This window comes from Phocoena sinus, chromosome 3 (genome assembly GCF_008692025.1).
Source record: "Phocoena sinus isolate mPhoSin1 chromosome 3, mPhoSin1.pri, whole genome shotgun sequence".
In the NCBI taxonomy this organism is placed as follows: Eukaryota; Metazoa; Chordata; class Mammalia; order Artiodactyla; family Phocoenidae; genus Phocoena; species Phocoena sinus.
Window position 1 is genome coordinate 44,602,685 of NC_045765.1, and position 17,468 is coordinate 44,620,152.

A 17,468-nucleotide genomic window follows, 5' to 3' on the forward strand; every position below is an offset into this window, starting at 1 on the left:
TTCCCATTGAACAGGAGACACGTGGATTAAAGACGAAACCTTCAGAATCTAAGAAGTTTGACCCATGTGGCTCTGGGTATTACACCTGTTTCACAGGTTTTGCAAAATCGCGGAGAGTCATCCGCAACATGAGCTTCTTCTTTTTTTAAAAAAATTAAGTAATTTATTTATTTAACCTGTGCCAGGTCTTAGTTGCGGCGCTCCGGGATCTTAGTTGTGGCATGCGGACTTCTTAGTTGTGGCATGTAAACTCTTAGTTGCAGCACGCGGGATCTAGTTCCCTGACCAGGGATGAAACCCGGGCCCCCTGCGTTGGGAGAGTGGCGTCTTACCCCCTGGGCCACCAGGGAAGTCCCCAACGTGAGCTTCTCAATTCCCACAACAATTTTCTATCTCAGGCTGACTGTTCTTTCTTCAACAGTTTCAAGCTGCTTTCCTCTCTGTCGACTTCTGCTATCATTCATACTCTCTCTCCCTCTCCCTCTCTCCCTCTCTCTCCGCCCACCAGCCTCCCTCTCCCTTCCTCATACAAACCCATCCAGGAAATAGAAGTTCACCTCCTAGACCCATGTCCCTACTTTTACTCCCATAAACTCAGACACGTGGCTCTTTTCCCCAGGGCTGTATTGCCAATCAGACTATTATTTAGTAATCAGATCAGATAATATCCATGGTATAGAGAGATTGTAAATGACAATACCCAGTGTTGAAAGGATGTCAGGAAACGCCCTCTGTCGTGTCCTTTTGGGAAGAATTAAGCTAGTACCTTTCTAGATGGCGATGTTGTAATATATGTCGAATCCTAACACATATTTATATAAAACATACAAATACTTATTTGGCCTATGCTTTCTTTTAAAGTACACACACACACACAAACAACTGGCCGTAGTGGCTGCTTCTGGCTAAGAGAATTGGGAGACTGAGAGGCAGAGATAGAAGAGACATTTATGTTCACTACATAAGGTTTTTTTGGGTTATGTTTTAGTTTGTTTTACCTTTTGAATTTCATACTGTGTTACTTAGGGTTTTTGTTTTTTTTTTTTTTTTGGCTGCGTTGGGTCTTCGTTGCTGCACGTGGGCTTTCTCTAGTTGCAACGAGCCGGGGCTACTCTTCGTTGCGGTGCGCGTCGTGCTTCTCATTGCAGTGGCTTCTCTTGTTGCGGAGCACGGGCTCTAGGCGCATGGGCTTCGGTAGTTGTGGCACGCGGGCTCGGTAGTGGTGGCGCACAGGCTTAGTTGCTCTGTGGCATGTGGAATCTTCCCGGACCAGGGATCAAACCTGTGTCCCCTGCGTTGGCAGGTGGATTCTTAACCACTGTGCCACCAGGGAATTCCCCTACTTAGGGCTTTTTAAGCGTAAGTAAATATAAATAAATAAATCCTTTGATCAGTTATACCACTTCCAGGAATTTTTCCTAAGGAGACAATAATGCAGGTATGAATGATAATTTTATTGAAGCCAGATCTTAACCTCAGATCTGGTTGTAATACTGACAATTGAGAAACAACGAGAGATTATTTAAAGTATGATACACATAGTGGGATACAATACAGCCATTAGGAGCGATGAAGGAAATCTATGGTTGTGTGAAAATATGTAGGACATACTAGTCATAAAGAAAATTAAAATACAGTATTATAATGGTTCTCCTTGTGTACAATCTGTGTGCATTTATAGACAAGTAAGGATGCCTAGAGGAATGTTAAAGTGTTAAAAGTAGTTTTTTCCAATTGGTGGAATTTGAGTATTTCCTTTTATAATGACAATGTATCATTTTTCAAGGAAAAAAAAATAGAAACTTTTTTTTAAGTCCCTGGGAGCTCCCAACATGTGTTTTACTCCTCACAGCCCTGCTCTATGATGCTGTTAACTGAGGTGCAATGTTTTCTCCAAACCCTTATCTCACCCTTCCCAAGAGATTTGATCAGGTTGGGCAAGACGCTGCTATAGGAAAGAAATGAGAGATGGAGGGATGGAGAACAGGAAGGGGGCACATCTTTTGGAGAAATTACTATCAAAGAATTGACAAAAGATTGTTTTAAATAGGGTGGGTTTTTTGGGGTTTTTTTTTTTTTGACTTTGACATATTTTTCAAAAATTGCAGTTACCAAGAAATAGAAATTTCTGTTGGAAGTGAAGGGACAGCTTGTACCACCACCACCCCCTTTGCTTAGGTGAAAAGTCTGAACTCACAGAGATGCAGGAAGTCACTCTCTTCTCTCAGCCCCAGCCCTCTCCCTGGGCAATACTGAAATGCCAAAACCTGACCCAGCCCTGACACCCTAACCAGCAGGACAAGACCAGGAGATGTGAGCACTGACTCGCCATGTGACCTTGGTCAGTTTATTTCCACCCTCCGGGCTGCCTCCAGACAGTCCAAAGGCTGCACAAGGAGGTGCCTCCAATGTCCTCCTCCAGGTACCTTTTGTTACAGGAGGAGAGGGCCCCACTGCCTGCTTAAACCAGCCTTTGCTTGCCTTTTTTCTATCACCCCAGCTCTGTCTCCTCTTTAGGAAGCCGTTTCAAACAGGTGAGCACCATAAGGCCAAACCAAAGGTGGTGGTGGTGATGAGGATGATGATGATAATGATGGTGATGGTGATGATGCCTCACATCTGTGAAGCACTTCACAATTCCAAGATTCATTACGTCATTACCTCTTCTGATTCTTATTATATCCTTGGGAGGTAGGCAGGTCAAGATGAACAAACAGAAGATGTAAGCAGCTGAGGGGCCTTCCCAAAATAGTGATCAAACACAGTCGGTTAATGGCAGAGCTAGAACTCAGAGTCCAGTGGTCCTACCGCAGTTCAGTCCTTTGCAGTCAACTTTTGATTTCAATTCCTTTTTGATTCTCTTCTCAAGATCCTGTTCCACATTCCCCCTCCCTAGTGGACTGGTGGTGCCTGAGCAGGTGCTGCCAGCACTGGTGTGGAGAACATTTAGAACCCTGGTACCTAGCGCCCTGCCAGGCACATAGTAAGTGTTCTATATGCACGTTTAGCAACTGTTATTAAATTGTATCCGGTGCATAGCACGGAATAAGTTTGCAGTGAATATTGTTGAGTAATTGGATGAAAGAGTGAACTAGAACCAATAAATACTCCATATGTGGTGGCAGACGGTTGTTTCTCTAGTGAATGAATTAATAAATGACTGGGCAGCGATAATTACATGTAAATTGAGAAAATTCTTATTATTTTTTCCATTGTCTATCTAAATGCCAAACATCTAGTAGGTCTCAATACATTTTGAGTGAAAGTATCACGAAAGAAATCGTTGAATGCATTAATGAATAAACTGGTACTAGGGAGTTATCCAGAATAGTAGCAATGGTTATTAACTTTTTCTTTAGAGCCTAGTGTGTGTTAAATATTTGTTGAGTCACCTGAACAAGCACCAGCCCTTGATCAGAGGTTCCAGAACAGATCCTGGGAACTGAGAGTTAAACCAGAGTCCCCTTCATCTGGTTTTGTCTTCCCACCACAGGGTGCCTGGAGAGGCTGAAAGAAGCCTGAGTGTTGCATCTCCTTTCCCTCTGCTAACATACCCTTTTGTTGCCTTATGCTCCCCCTACAGGATTATGCAAACCTTGATTCACTTATTGAAATGCAACATTGGCACGGGGCTCCTGGGACTTCCTCTGGCCATGAAAAATGCCGGCTTATTGGTAAGATGGACCTGTGCAACGGGGACCAGGTCTACCCATTTGGGGGAAAGGGTTGGCGGGTCCCTAAGGCCTTAGTACTGTTTATCAATGGGCAATAAGCCTATTGCTTAGGGGGTCACCCTTTGGAATAGGAAATGAGCCTATTGGCATCAATCCACTGGAGCCAACCCAGAGCTAAATGGAGCATGCCTGGAGGAGACAAGCCATTCTTTTTTCTTTTTTTTCCAGTTTTATTGAGATATAATTGACATACAGCTTTGTATAAATTTAAGGTATACTGCATAATGACTTGACATACGTATACTACAAAATGATTGCCACAATAAATTTAGTTAATGTCCATCTCCCCATATAGTTACAAAAATAGATGTTTTTTCCTTGTGATGAAAACTTTTAGGATCTACTCTCTTTGCAACTCTCAAATATACCATATAGCAGTGTTAACTAAGTCATTGTGTTGTACAATACACACCCAGTACCTTTTATCTCATAACTGGAAGTTTGTACCTTTTGACCACCTCCATCCAGTTCCCCTTCCCCACCATTGTTATTAAAGACTCACCATACTTGCATACTGATGCAGAATCTACTTTGCCACAGTTCTCCCAACTCCCTAGGATTATATCCTTGGTATTTCATTCATTTATATCAGCAGCCTGGCCCCTCCAGGCATTTGAGTGTGTGACTCCTGTTTGTGATTGATTGTGAGAAAGTGGCTTGGAAGATGAGGATAACGAATTCTCTACCAATCCCCTGACACTTCCTATGCCCTCCCACCTCTGTCTTCTTGCATATGCTGTTACCTCCTCCCTTATTTCTGTCTTTTGAACTCCACCTCCTCTGTAAAATTTGACTGTTTCTGATTAAAATTCCTTCACCTTGTGTTTTTCTAGAACTTATATATACCTAACCTGGAATCCTTCTAGCACTTACAAAGATGAAACATGCTTATTTTTTAAAATACCTATCTTCCTCACTTACCTGAAAGCTCTGAGGGCAGGTACTCTCTAATTCATCTTTATACCTCCCCACAATACCTGCTATAGAGACTGGCACACTGGAAGTCCCAATTTGTGTCCATGGAATTGAATAGATAGTTTCCATTTAGTTGAAACTAATTTCTCCTTCTCTCCAGGCCTGCAAAGTGGCCCTCATGTCTAAAAAGGTCACATGGAGACCCTGACTACTGACATGACTTCCAATCTGAATCAGTTCCAACCCAGAGATGGGTTCCCCTTTAGAATTCTCAGGGTTCTAGAACTTCTGAAGAGCATTATTACCACATGGCCCTCAACCAAACTCTCTTTGCCAGTGTGGTCTTTGCTTTTTAAGATAACTCTTTTATCCTTTGATTTTGGTTCCTAAGAGTTATTAGGTGATTTCTTTACCCTCCATCTCCCATCAGAACCTGTAATCATGATTCATTTGAGAAATATATATTGAGCACCTACTATTCTTAAGCCCTGGGAATATAGATATAAACAAGACAAAAGAGTCTCTGCTATAGGGAGGCTACATCCTGGTGCAATCTAGTGGTGCTCTTCATCTCTCAAATTTCTTTGTGATATTAGCACAGGTCACATCTATAAAGGCACAGGTGTCCAGCACAAAGAGGGTAAGAGAGTCCCTCTTTGCTCTGTGCCGTTGTGATCACATCTGGGAAATAATGATTAATAATGAGCGCTGCTTTTTAATCTCATCGCACATAAAAAACATGGAGACTATGTGAGGAGGAGACTTGTTCATTAGCTTGACTCTAGTCATCATTTCTCTGTGTATGTATATCAAATCATGTTGTTCACCTTAAATACATACAATTTTTTGTTAAAAAAATAAAAGGGACATGGAAAGTAGACATACGAGAGCAGTGATTCTCAAATGAGGGTAATTTTGCACCCCCTTACCCAAAGACATTTACAATGTCTGGAGACATCCTTGGTTGCCACAACTTGGAGAGGCGGGGGAGGGAGTGCTTCTGAAATCCAGTGGGTGGAGGCCAGTGATGCTGCTAAATATCTCACAATGTATAGGACAGCCCCCTGCAACAAAAAAAAATCAGCTGGCCCAAAATATCAGTAGTGCCCCTTTTGATAACTTTGTACTAAAGGAAGGAAGCCAATCCCTAAAAGGAACCTTGGTCTTCAAGCGTCTTGGAGGAGGTAAGGGCTGGGATGTGAGAAGGAATGAGAGATCTAGAAGCGGAACTAAAGGCCGATGAGGAAAGGCATGGGCTGTCTGGGAGGTAGTGAGCTCTCTGTTACTGGAAGTATTGTAGCACAGGTTGGGCAGCCACTTTGCAGTGATGCCAAGAAGGGTATTCAGGCCAGAGCATCTGGGGGCACAAGGACATTCAGGCAGGGGCTCTCATCCCCAAATCTCTATTATGAGAGGGACCCTAGCACCCAGGCAGGGAGAGGGCCAGGTAGGGGAGCAATCCACCTGTGGCTCACTGTGCCCACATCTCCTTTCCCCTCCAGGTCGGTCCTTTCAGCCTGCTTGCCATCGGGATCCTCACTGTGCACTGCATGGTCATCCTGTTGAACTGTGCTCATCGCCTAAGTCAGAGGTTAGAGTCCTGCTTCTCTGTCACTTGGTGCCGGGTTCCATCTCAGGGTGTTCTAAGTTTCCCTGGATCGCTGACCCAGTTAGCTGGCCCCCTCTCCAGGCCACCACCCCTGCTCCTCTAGATACTGCAGAGGCGGTGGAGGGAGTGATTAAAATCCCACCTGGGAACTCCTAGGTCTGGACCCAACTCTGCTGCTAACTAGCTGGACAACTTTGCCAAGCTCCTGAACTCTCTGAGCCCAAATATCCCTATCTAGAGAAATCAAAAGGGATAAAGGACACAAATGTGCTCCTACATATCCATGAATATGCGAGATACTTAAGATGTCTTTCTTTTCCTCTTAATCTCCCCACCCCCATCTCCCCCCAACTCCAATACATGCACCTTCGAAGGGGAATTTTTTCCAGGTAAACCCTTCTTGGGACAAGTTAGTAACAGTAAAAAAACATAGTTAGCAATGAGATGAATAGCTCACAGGGATCTTAGGGATACCCCTAATACAGGGATCATTCACTTCAATCCCTAATAAAGTATACATACAACACTCAACGTTTATATATTTAAAACTGTAATGCAAAACAAAATTCCAGAAGGAAAACACAAATGCAGTGAAAACAAACAATGATGAGAATTTCATATTTATAAACTAGCAATTCATGGTGATTAGCAATTCTTTACAGCCAATAGCCTTATGGCTTTCTGTCCACAGGGCTCAGCTTCTCCCAAGGCAGGCAAATCTAAATATTGTCCTCATAGATGTGGAGAAAGTCCTCATGAGTCAAAGTAGGGATATTAAATGAAGCTCGTCATAAAGTCAAATTATCATAACCCAAATAGGTGCATCTGGAGTATATATCAATCACACCTAACTCGTGTGGTACTTTCCAGCCCACGAAACACTGTTAAGCGCATTTACTCATTCAGCCATTAAATTTATTGCAGAATTACTTGTGCCAGGTGCATGGCAAGAGCTTTGCAAGTCTTCTTTTATTTACTCCTTACAGTAAAATTTTATGGTAGGCACTATTTTTCCCGTTTTATAGATGATTAAACTGAAGCTTAGGTGAGTTTAATGCCTCGATCAAGGTCACACAGCTAGGAAGTGGCAGAGCCAGTATTCTAAGACCTGTCTGACTCTACCCCTTAACCTATCTGCAAATCTTTTTCTTCCCTCAAGCCTGCCAGGACCATTTTATCACCGTGCAGGTTTCCAACATCTCTGTCATTTATGACAACTTTTCCCTGATTTTTGCTTTTGATTATTTGTTTTTCCTTTTTTTCCTCTAATACAGAGGTTATAGACCCATGGCCTAAGAGCTGACAATGGTTTTCAAATATACTTAGGAGGACTTCTACTGTTTTTTTAAAAATATTTATTTAATTGACTGTGCTGGGTCTTAGTTGCAGCAGGGGGGCTCCTCAGTTGCGGTTCATGGGCTCCTTAGTTGTGGCATGTGAACTCCCAGTTACAGCATGCATGTGGGACCCAGTTTCCCGATGAGGGATCGAACCCAGACCCCCTGCATTGGGAGCACAGAGTCCTAACTACTGTGCCACCAGGGAAGTCCCTTGGTTTTTTGTTTTTCGCCAGCGTTTAAAAACCTGGGGATTTCACATAAAAAAAAAATCTGTACCTTCTTGCCAGTCAGACACTCTGCCACTTCTGCGGCTTCATTCCTTCATCATTCAGCTGGAGCCACATCCTGATCAACCCCTTTTGGAGCAAGACCTGTACCAGAGCCTAGGATACTGTCTCCACTATCCCCTATTCTGTCTCATATCCAGCACTTCTCACCACATTACTGATACCTTTCTGATCCCCATTGCTTTTGAATTTGTAATCCTCAGAGTAATGTATTTGCCAGTCCTATGCAATGTGACCTCGTCTATATTTCATATGCCAAGTGCATTGAGTAATAATAAAAACAGAAGCATCATGCCATGTTCTCAGTGCATCACCATATTCATCTCTTACTGGCTCCTCCCCAAAACCCAGACTGCATGTAAAAAAACTGAAGCCTGGAAGTATCAAGAGACTTGCTCAAGGTCTCCCAGCCATCTAAGGGGGTGTGTTGGGACTTAAACCCTAGTCCCTGACAAGTCTGGGGCCCTTTCCCTCTCCAAGCTACTCCCCTGAGTCATGCAATTAACTCCAGGGACCTGGGCAACTTGCTCCCACTTGCTCTGTTGACAGTCCTCAGCAGGGCCTTCCTGTCCCTTAGGAAGGACCACCTAGGGAAGGAGGGATGAGGGAAGAGGGATAGGCTGGAACTGGGGTGTCACATCCTACAGGGGTGCTGGGCAGGAGGCTAAAGATTACCTTTGCATGGTGTCTGGTCCGGGGCAAGCATCCCAAATGTTCCAACACCCTCAACAGTGGGAAGAAGGGAATGTAAGTCCAGAAAAGACAGAACCACTGTCTTGGCCATACTCATACCCCGTCCCCCTCCCTTCTCCTCCCTCTAACCAGGTGTGCACACCTCACAACTTTTGTATCCTCTCTGCCCTTATTTGCAGACCTAATCAATTCACAGCTACTGTCTACCTAAATAATAATAATAATATCCACTTAAATATTAGTGTTAAAAAAGACAACTACAAAAAAGAGGCAGAATTCTGAAACTTTTAAAAGTATACCATTATAAAATATCTCAATAACACTGTTGCTAGAAAATTACCAGAATGTCCCATATTAATATATGAATATATAATAATTACTCACTTCGGAAGTACAGTGTACTTTAAAAAAAAAATGTTTTAAGTTATTCATTGCTTGTCCTTTCCCTAGACTGCAAAAGACTTTTGTGAACTATGGAGAGGCCATGATGTACAGCCTCGAAACCTGCCCAAACACCTGGCTGAGGACCCACTCAGTGTGGGGAAGGTAGTAGTCATAGATGTCACAGTAGTAGTAATAACAACAAACAACAATAATAATAACCCTCACCTGTTTTTTCTTTATTTCTAGTAACACAATTTTAAATGAATATGGTCTTGTTGAAAACTATTGAACAATATAATCTCCTCTGATAGCTCCATCCCCCATCCCACTCTTCACCCAAGAAGTAATCACTGATATCTAGTCAGTAAACATTCCTCTAGACTTTTTCTCTGCATGTACTTTTTCTCTGTATATATGTGTACAAATGGAAATATATATTTTGTTTTGTATTTTCTTGTATATTAATTGGAATATTTTTTGCAAATTTGCTCTTTCATCTAATAATATGATTAATTTCCTTCCACATTGGGACATGGAAATTGACCTCATTATTTTGTAAGGCTCACGATGTTCCCCCGTGTAGATGGATCCTGTGGGGTTTTTTTTGCAGTACGCGGGCCTCTCACTGTCGTGGCCTCTCCTGTTGCGGAGCACAGGCCCCGGACGCGCAGGCTCAGCAGCCACGGCCCATGGGCCCAGCCGCTCCGCGGCATGGGGGATCCCCCCAGACCGGGGCACGAACACATGCCCCCCGCATCGGCAGGCAGACCCCCAACCACTGCGCCACCAGGGAAGCCCAATCCTGTGGTTTTATTTAATCCTTCCCCTAATGGTGAACATTTAGGTTGTAACCCTCGCTGGATAAAAAGTTTATGGTGTACAGAATGCTCTTCTCTGTCTGATCTCCTCTGATCATCTCAATGACCTTGTGAGGTAGGTAGGTGTATCTTTATTGGGAGGAAATATGGTGGTAAAGGCTCACAGAGACAGAATAATGTGTCCAAGGTCACAGGTATAGATACTGGTGAAGCAGAGTTTTGACCAAGCACCTAACATGTTAGCCTTTCCCAGCAGAGCCCCTCAGGAGGTAGTCCCTCACCTGCCAAGGTCCTTCCTGCAGCTCCTCTCTTGGGAATGTCAGTAGGTCACTGATCTCCCAATCAGGAGTCACTCTGATTGTCAGACAGGAAAGGCACGGGGCAGCAATAATAGAGATCTCGCAATTGTCCATCCTTTCTCACGAAGATTTATCAGCTTCTGATGACACCCTGAATAAAACTTTCAGGCAGGAAGGCTCCTTGGAGATCACTATATCCATGCCCATTCAAGTGGAGGAAAATGAAGACCAGGTAGAACAATAAAGCTGCTCAAGTTACCCAGGGATCAGAGCAAGGACTGAAATCCAGAACATTCAGCTCTCATCCACTATACTGTGCCATTTCTCTGGAGGCCCAGCAGCTGAGAAAGAATTGGGAAGCTATTTTATTTAAACGAATGATCTGTAATTTTTAGTATGCTAAGAAATACCTGGGGAGTTTGATTAAAAATTACCTATTCCACATAAGCAACAGTCATCAATTGATGCTCATTGTGAAAGGTCATTGGAAAACTATAAAGCAAGAATACACTGGCATCACCTGACCCCGTGTAGTCATCGACTCATGTCTAGACATGGGACAAGTGGAAACGATGTGTCTTATAATACAGTAGGGAGTACAGAGGACCACCTCTGAAATACCCTTGCCAGAAAGATAAATGAAGAACCTCAGTCTTATCAAACCACTAGATCTAATATCAGTTTACAGGGAACGCAGGGGATAGAAGAACAAGATAAATGATATTATGAATTCATCATCTGAATCTAGAAAGTGAAACGTACTACAGGGCAATTTTCTGGTATCTTCAACAGCAACCAAAAAAATTAAAGTTGCAAGGGAAAAAATAAATAAGGCAAGGGGAATGTAGCAGATTTAAAAACTTGAGACTTAATTACAAAATGCAATGAATAGACTTGTTTAGAAACCAACTGTGAAATAGACATTTTTGAAAAAATTGGGAAAATCTGACTATGGATGGAATATTAAATGATATAAGAAATTATTGTTAGTTTTGTAAGGGGTGATTAAGGACATGATGGTTATATTTTATTTAAATCCTTGCCCATTAAAGCTGCATACTGAATTATTTACAGGTGGAATGACTTGACATCTCCAGTTCGCTTCAAATACACCAACAAAATAAGCTTGTGTGCAGTGGGGGTGAAGGAATAGATGGAAGAGGATTGGCAAAAAGTTAATTGTTGAACCTGGGATGAGCACACGAGGAGTCATTGAATTATTATCATTGTTTTCATGTATGTTTGAAAATCTCAACAATAAAGAGAAAAAACATCCCTATTCTGAAGTCTTATGTGACACTGCCAAGCTTCTGACTCAACAGGCTGATATGAGAGCCAGGACTCTGTATTCTTACCATAAACCTCAGATGATTCTGATGCAATGGTTACTACAACCCGGTCTTGAAAAACATGGATCTAAACCTTAGAACCTAAGTAGAGGAACATATTTTTGTTCTCTTAAAAAATAAATGCAGGGCTTCCCTGGTAGCGCAGTGGTTAAGAATCTGCCTGCCAATGCAGGGGACATGGGTTCGAGCCCTGGTCCGGGAGAATCCCACATGCCGCGGAGTAACGAAGCCCATGCACCACAACTACTGAGCCCACACGCCTAGAGCCCGTGCTCCACAACAAGAGAAGCCACTGCAATGAGAAGCCCGTGCACCGCAACTAGAGAAAGCCCGCTCACAGCAAGGAAGACCCAATGCAGCGAAAAATAAATAAATAAATTTATTAAAGTAAATAAACGCATCTCCAAATATGGGACAATTTAAGAATCCAAAAGAATAACCACAATAACAGAGTTTAATATATTAAATAGAGAATAATTAATTGAATTTACTGTGATAAAAAAAGAGGAAAGGAGAATATATCTTTCTTAGACGTTAGCTAATAAACTTAGATAAAATGACAGAACTAGAAAATCACCACCTTGCAACTACCAGTGAAATAACTGATTCAGCAAGGATCATCAATGAATGTTAAAACCCTTGGGTTGAGGAGGATAGGCTATTCGTGGCATCTCAAAGTTTTTACCTCCAGGTTGCAATGTAGGAAATGTACACTTTCAGTAGAGAGGCCTAGCTTTCGCCATCACAGTGGACATCCTGTGCCTCCCAATGTGATGACACACAAGTACACAGTATCACCTATGTGTGTGCTTGCTTCTCTGAATCATGAGGAAACAGTCACTTAAGCCCACGATGTGGGACATTCTACAAGACAGATGGCTTAGATTCTTCCCAAAAAGCCAATGCCAAGGGAAACAAAAAAGGTGGATATGTACAGGGCAGCTCTACCCGAAAAAAAATACTAAACAAACATAGCCGAATGCCATATATGAAGCGTGATTAGATCCTGAATCAAAAAAAATTTTAAAACAGCTATAAAAGATACTTTGGAGAGAATTGGGTTATTTAAAATATAGACTATATATCTGAGTATATTGAAGTTGATTTTCTGGACATCATAGTCCTAAGGGAGGACTATGTTATGGTCTTTAGGGTTGACATGTTATAATATCTGCAATTAATTTTCAAGTAGTTCTGAAAAAATGCACGTGTGTGTGTGTGTGTGTGTGTGTGTGTGTATGGATAAACACATTCATCCATACATATTTAATGCAGTTAGGGCTAAACTTTAGCAATCAGTATATCTAGTTAAAGAGTATATGGATGTTAATTATACTAGTCTTTCAACTTTTACTGTGGACTTCAAATTTTTCAAAATTAAAAAATGAGGAAATACTAAAAATAATAAAAGAAATAATTGTCTCAAAAAATGCATTTAAAAATAATTTGTTTCTCCCTCTGTCTGCCTCTTGTTTTCCTTCTCAGGTACACTGTCAGCTTTTTATTAATCATCACCCAATTGGGCTTCTGCAGTGTTTATTTTATGTTTATGACAGACAATTTACAACAGGTAAAGAGGCCCCTTCTGGGCAGAGTGGGGGAAAGCAGACCTCCTGCTGCTAGGGTTGCATTAGCAAAATTATAGTTTTTGGATCATGGGAAGAGAGGGCTTCATTTCTACTCCCTGGTCAGACTACACTTGGGAGTTCTTTCAGTCCTGGGAATCACTCTTTAAACAGATCATAGGGAAGCCGAAGCAACATCTGAGGAGTGTAACCAGGACGGAAAGAGAGACTTGCAATCCTGTCCAATCAGAAATAATTGAGAATTTTTAGCCTGAAAAGTGTTGGTGAGCTTTTCTTTAGGCAGCTCAAGGTTGTCATGTAGACGACTTAAATTAAGGCAAACAAGTTGCAACATTGACTTCATTGCATTCCTAACAGGCATTATAAATGAATCACAGCATTCTTTCTTGGTTTCATGGAATAAAGGAAGCATACTTGTTTTCGTGCACTCAAACAGCCAGAACTATGAAAGGCATTATAGATGGAATATTCAAGCAGACAGATTTTGCTCACTATTCAGAACTTTCTAACTTTTAGGGCTATCTAAAGTTGAAGAAGATATTCCTGTGTAATCAATTCCTATTCTCTGGATGTATGAAGGAAAACCATTTGGTACGGAAGAAGAGCTTTGGCTAGATAAAAAAAAGGACCCTTCAGGCTTGAGATTTGATGATTCTAAGGGTTTCTGGTTGTCACAGTCATGGGTACTACGGTTTAGGGTTACCAGATTTGGCAAATAAAAATATATGACACTCAGTTAAATTGGAATTTCAGATAAGCAGCATATTTTTTTTTTTACTACAGGTATGTCCTTATGTAATATTTGGGACACACTTTTACTAAAATGTTATCTGTTAATTATCTGAAATTGAAACTTAATGGCATCCTGTGTTAATGTGGCACCTCTAACTACACTGCCCTTCCTTGTGTTCCACATCAGATGGTGGAAGAAGCCTACGTGACCTCCAACACCTGCCAACCCAGGAAGATCCTGGTGCTGACCCCCACCCTGGACATTCGTTTCTACATGCTGGCAATCCTGCCCTTTCTGATCCTACTGGTGTTTATCCAGAACCTCAGGGTGCTATCCTTCTTCTCAACACTGGCCAGTACCACCACCCTGTGGAGCATGGCTCTGATCTTTGAGTATATCGTGCAGGTCTGTGCCCAAAACTACCACAGAAGGGGGTCAGTGTCCAGGGCTTCTGAGACCCTTGGGGAGGGTCACTGTTGTCACGGGCAGATGAGAGTGAGGAAGGTGACCTCCTGCTCTGAGCAGCCCCTGCCAAAGTGATGTCCGTGAACACCTGCCCGTCAAGCTATAAAAGCTAGTCACCATCATTATCATCACACTGGACAATGGGTCATTCAACAAATAGTTATTGATAGCTTCTATGACCCAGGCATTGTGCAAGGGGTGGGGATTCAGTAGTAAGTAAAATTGATGAGGTGTCTGCTTTCATGGAGGTTACAATCACTTGGGGTAATAAATCTCAATCAAATAACCAACCAAAATTGTAGCAGTGATAGGTTGACAAGGGATACATGGATGATAAAGGAATTCGATTTACTTTGTGCCAAATTCTTTACATAGATTAAATCTTCACAATGATGCTATTTTGGAAGTAATACTACTTTATCCTCAGTCCACAGACAAGAAAACTGATAAACAGAAAGTAATTTTTCCACTAATTACAGTCATTTTGCCTCCCAAGCCCATGCTTTGCTATCATTACAGGCCCTGAAATTTCACCATTATAGTTTCATTTCTTTGAAAGTCTCTGGGGTTGTATTAGTTTCCTGCTGCTGCTGTGACAAATTACCATAAATCTGGTGACTTCAAACAGCACAAAATTATCTCAGAGTTCTGGAAGTCTCACTGGGCAGGACTGCATTTCTTTCTGGAGACTTGTGGGGAGAATCTGTTTCTTTGCTTTTTCTGGCTTCTAGAAGCTGCCCTCATGCCTTGGCTCATGGCCCACTTCCCTCTTCAAAACCAGCAATGTCAGGCCAAGTCTTTCTCATGCTGCCATCTCTCTGGTTCTCTCTTCCGATTCTCTCTTCCACTTTTAAAGTCCCTTGTGATTACATTGAATCTACCCATGTAATCCAGGATAACCTCGTTATTTTAAAATTAGCTTCAGGGGAAGTACAAGGCATTATCCACCTGTGCGTCTCACCTCTCAGTTGTCTCCTCAGTTGTCTCCTGCTGCTGCCCACGGCTCACATTCAAGTGCAGTAGCCTCAGTGATGTACGCTGTGATCACACCCATGCTGAACCCCTCCATCTGAGAAATAGAAATAGTCTGAGAAATAGAGACTTAAAGAGGGGCCTGAAATTGCTCTTTGGAAAGGAAACTATAAAAGGTCCTATTGTCCTAAGGGCAGAAGTGGTGCCTGTGATGGCAGAGCTCAAAGCCTGAGTCCAGTGTTGCCAGTCTTTGATCAGACTGTGGAAGTAGAACTTGCCTTTTCTATTTTTCTTGGAATTTCTACTTTGATTTTGACTCTATACAATTCACGTAACTCACCTTTAAGTTTTGTGATAACTCTGATATCCAAGAGTTTTTCCCTTTGTCATTTTCGTACTCTCCCAATTGTATTCCCAAACTTGGATTTGAAATATCTGGAAATTCCCATTTATCTCAAGGGACGACATGAATCTCTTAGGAATAATTTCTTCTCAAATAAAATATATAATACTGTGAACTAAATAAATGAATAAATAAAATTAGCTCGATTAGCTACCTTAATTCAGTCTGAAAACTTAATTCTCCTTTGCCATGTAATGTAACATATTCAAGGTTCCAGGGATTAGGATGTAGACATTATTCTTCCCACAGGAGTCTATTAAAATAATCATTCCCTCTAGATCTGTGATAGCTACTGTGCCAGCCAGAAGACTTCACGGCTCCGAGAGAAGTGATGGGAAAGAGGTATTAGAGAACTGGGAAACAGAAGACCTGAATTCTTATCTGGCTCTGCCACTCACTTGCAGAGTGGCCTTGGGCAGTTCCCTTCTTCTCCCTGGGTTCCATTTTCACCACATGTAAAGATGTGGTAAATCAAAGTGTAAATATATACAATGTATTCCTTAAGAAGGAATGAAATTCTGATTTATGCTACAACATGATGAACCTTGAGGACATTATGCTTAGTGAAATAAGCCAGCCACAAAAAGACAAATATTATATGATTTCACTTGTGAGAGGTACCTAGAATAGTCGAATTCATAAAGACAGAGAGTCGAATAGGGATTACCAGTGGGCTGGGTAATAGAGAGTTATTATTTAATGGGTGCAGAGTTTCGGGATGATGATAAAGTTCTGGAGATGGAATGTGGTGATGGTTGTACAACAATGTGAAGGCTCTTAATAGAGAGTTATTATTTAATGGGTGCAGAGTTTCGGGATGATGATAAAGTTCTGGAGATGGAATGTGGTGATGGTTGTACAACAATGTGAAGGCTCTTAATGCCACTGAATTATACACTTAAAAGTGTTTAAAATGGTAACTTTTATGCCATGTATATTTTACCACAATAAAAATAAGTAACTTGTTTAAAAGATGAGAAGGCTGACTCAGCTGTAGATACCTCATGGGTGCTTCTAACACTGTCTCTGTTGACGTCGGGCAAGCCCAGCTCTCTACCAGATTTGGGGAGACTTCTCCGCCTTGGCAAAATGAATGCCCTTCTTCTACTTCCTTTCAGGAGATTCCAGATCCCAGGAACCTACCCTTGATGGCTAGCTGGAAGACTTTCTTGCTGTTCTTCGGTACAGCCATCTTCACGTTTGAAGGCGTCGGTATGGTAAGATGGATGTAGGGTTTGATGGAATGGTCCCCAGTGCTCTCTATGAAAGCCAGTCATTGGTCTAGGTGTCTAAATAGTAGTATTTATGAAAAGTGCAGAATATGATCTTCTCCTGGTGGAAGGGGAAGTCAGTACCCATTTACAGGGTGCCACCTGCCCCATACACCACACCAAGCCTTGAAGACTGAGTGAGAATTTACCATCAGGCCAGATGGAGTGGGGCACTCCTGGCTGTAGAAAATGTGGGAGAAGATGAAAGGGGGTGTGGCCCCTTCCTGACTCTGGGCTGCCTGATGAAGGATGTCTGTGCTTGTGGGGGAACCTGCTAGCTTTCTTTCTACCTTTTCTTTCTCAACCTCCTTTCATCTCTAGGTTCTGTCTCTCAGAAACCAGATGAAGCATCCACAGCAGTTTTCTTTTGTTCTGTACTCGGGGATGTCCCTTGTCATCATCCTCTACATCTGCCTGGGGACACTGGGCTACATGAAGTTTGGGTCGAACACCCAGGCCAGCATCACCCTCAACTTGCCCAATTGCTGGTACGTCCCTGCCCATCTGGGGTTGGGGGGAAGGGGAGGGGAGTCACAGGGTCTGAGTCTTAGCAACAGAATGTGGCATCCCTGAGTTACCATTAGCAACAAATATTAACTGCTAGTATTAG

The 17,468-nt window shown here is 42.2% G+C and overlaps 1 protein-coding gene across 14 annotated transcripts in view; it reads left to right on the forward strand.

Annotated features, from left to right (window-relative positions):
- The window catches only part of SLC36A2 (solute carrier family 36 member 2), a 99,638-nt gene that overhangs the window by 42,471 nt on the left and 39,699 nt on the right, over window positions 1-17,468 (forward strand). For 11 of the 14 annotated variants that reach the window (XR_004349411.1, XM_032628823.1, XM_032628816.1 and 8 more), the window contains 7 exons: window positions 3,584-3,674; window positions 6,152-6,240; window positions 9,029-9,124; window positions 12,914-12,998; window positions 13,934-14,152; window positions 16,706-16,804; window positions 17,180-17,346. Coding sequence is in view for 11 of the 14 variants with exons in the window: in XM_032628823.1 (XP_032484714.1) it covers window positions 3,584-3,674; window positions 6,152-6,240; window positions 9,029-9,124; window positions 12,914-12,998; window positions 13,934-14,152; window positions 16,706-16,804; window positions 17,180-17,346 (846 nt within the window). In the remaining 3 variants the exon portion in view is untranslated. Of the gene's footprint in view, window positions 1-3,583; window positions 3,675-6,151; window positions 6,241-9,028; window positions 9,125-12,913; window positions 12,999-13,933; window positions 14,153-16,705; window positions 16,805-17,179; window positions 17,347-17,468 lie in introns of those variants that run through there. The other 3 variants (XM_032628821.1, XR_004349414.1, XR_004349413.1) reach the window with 3 other exon arrangements.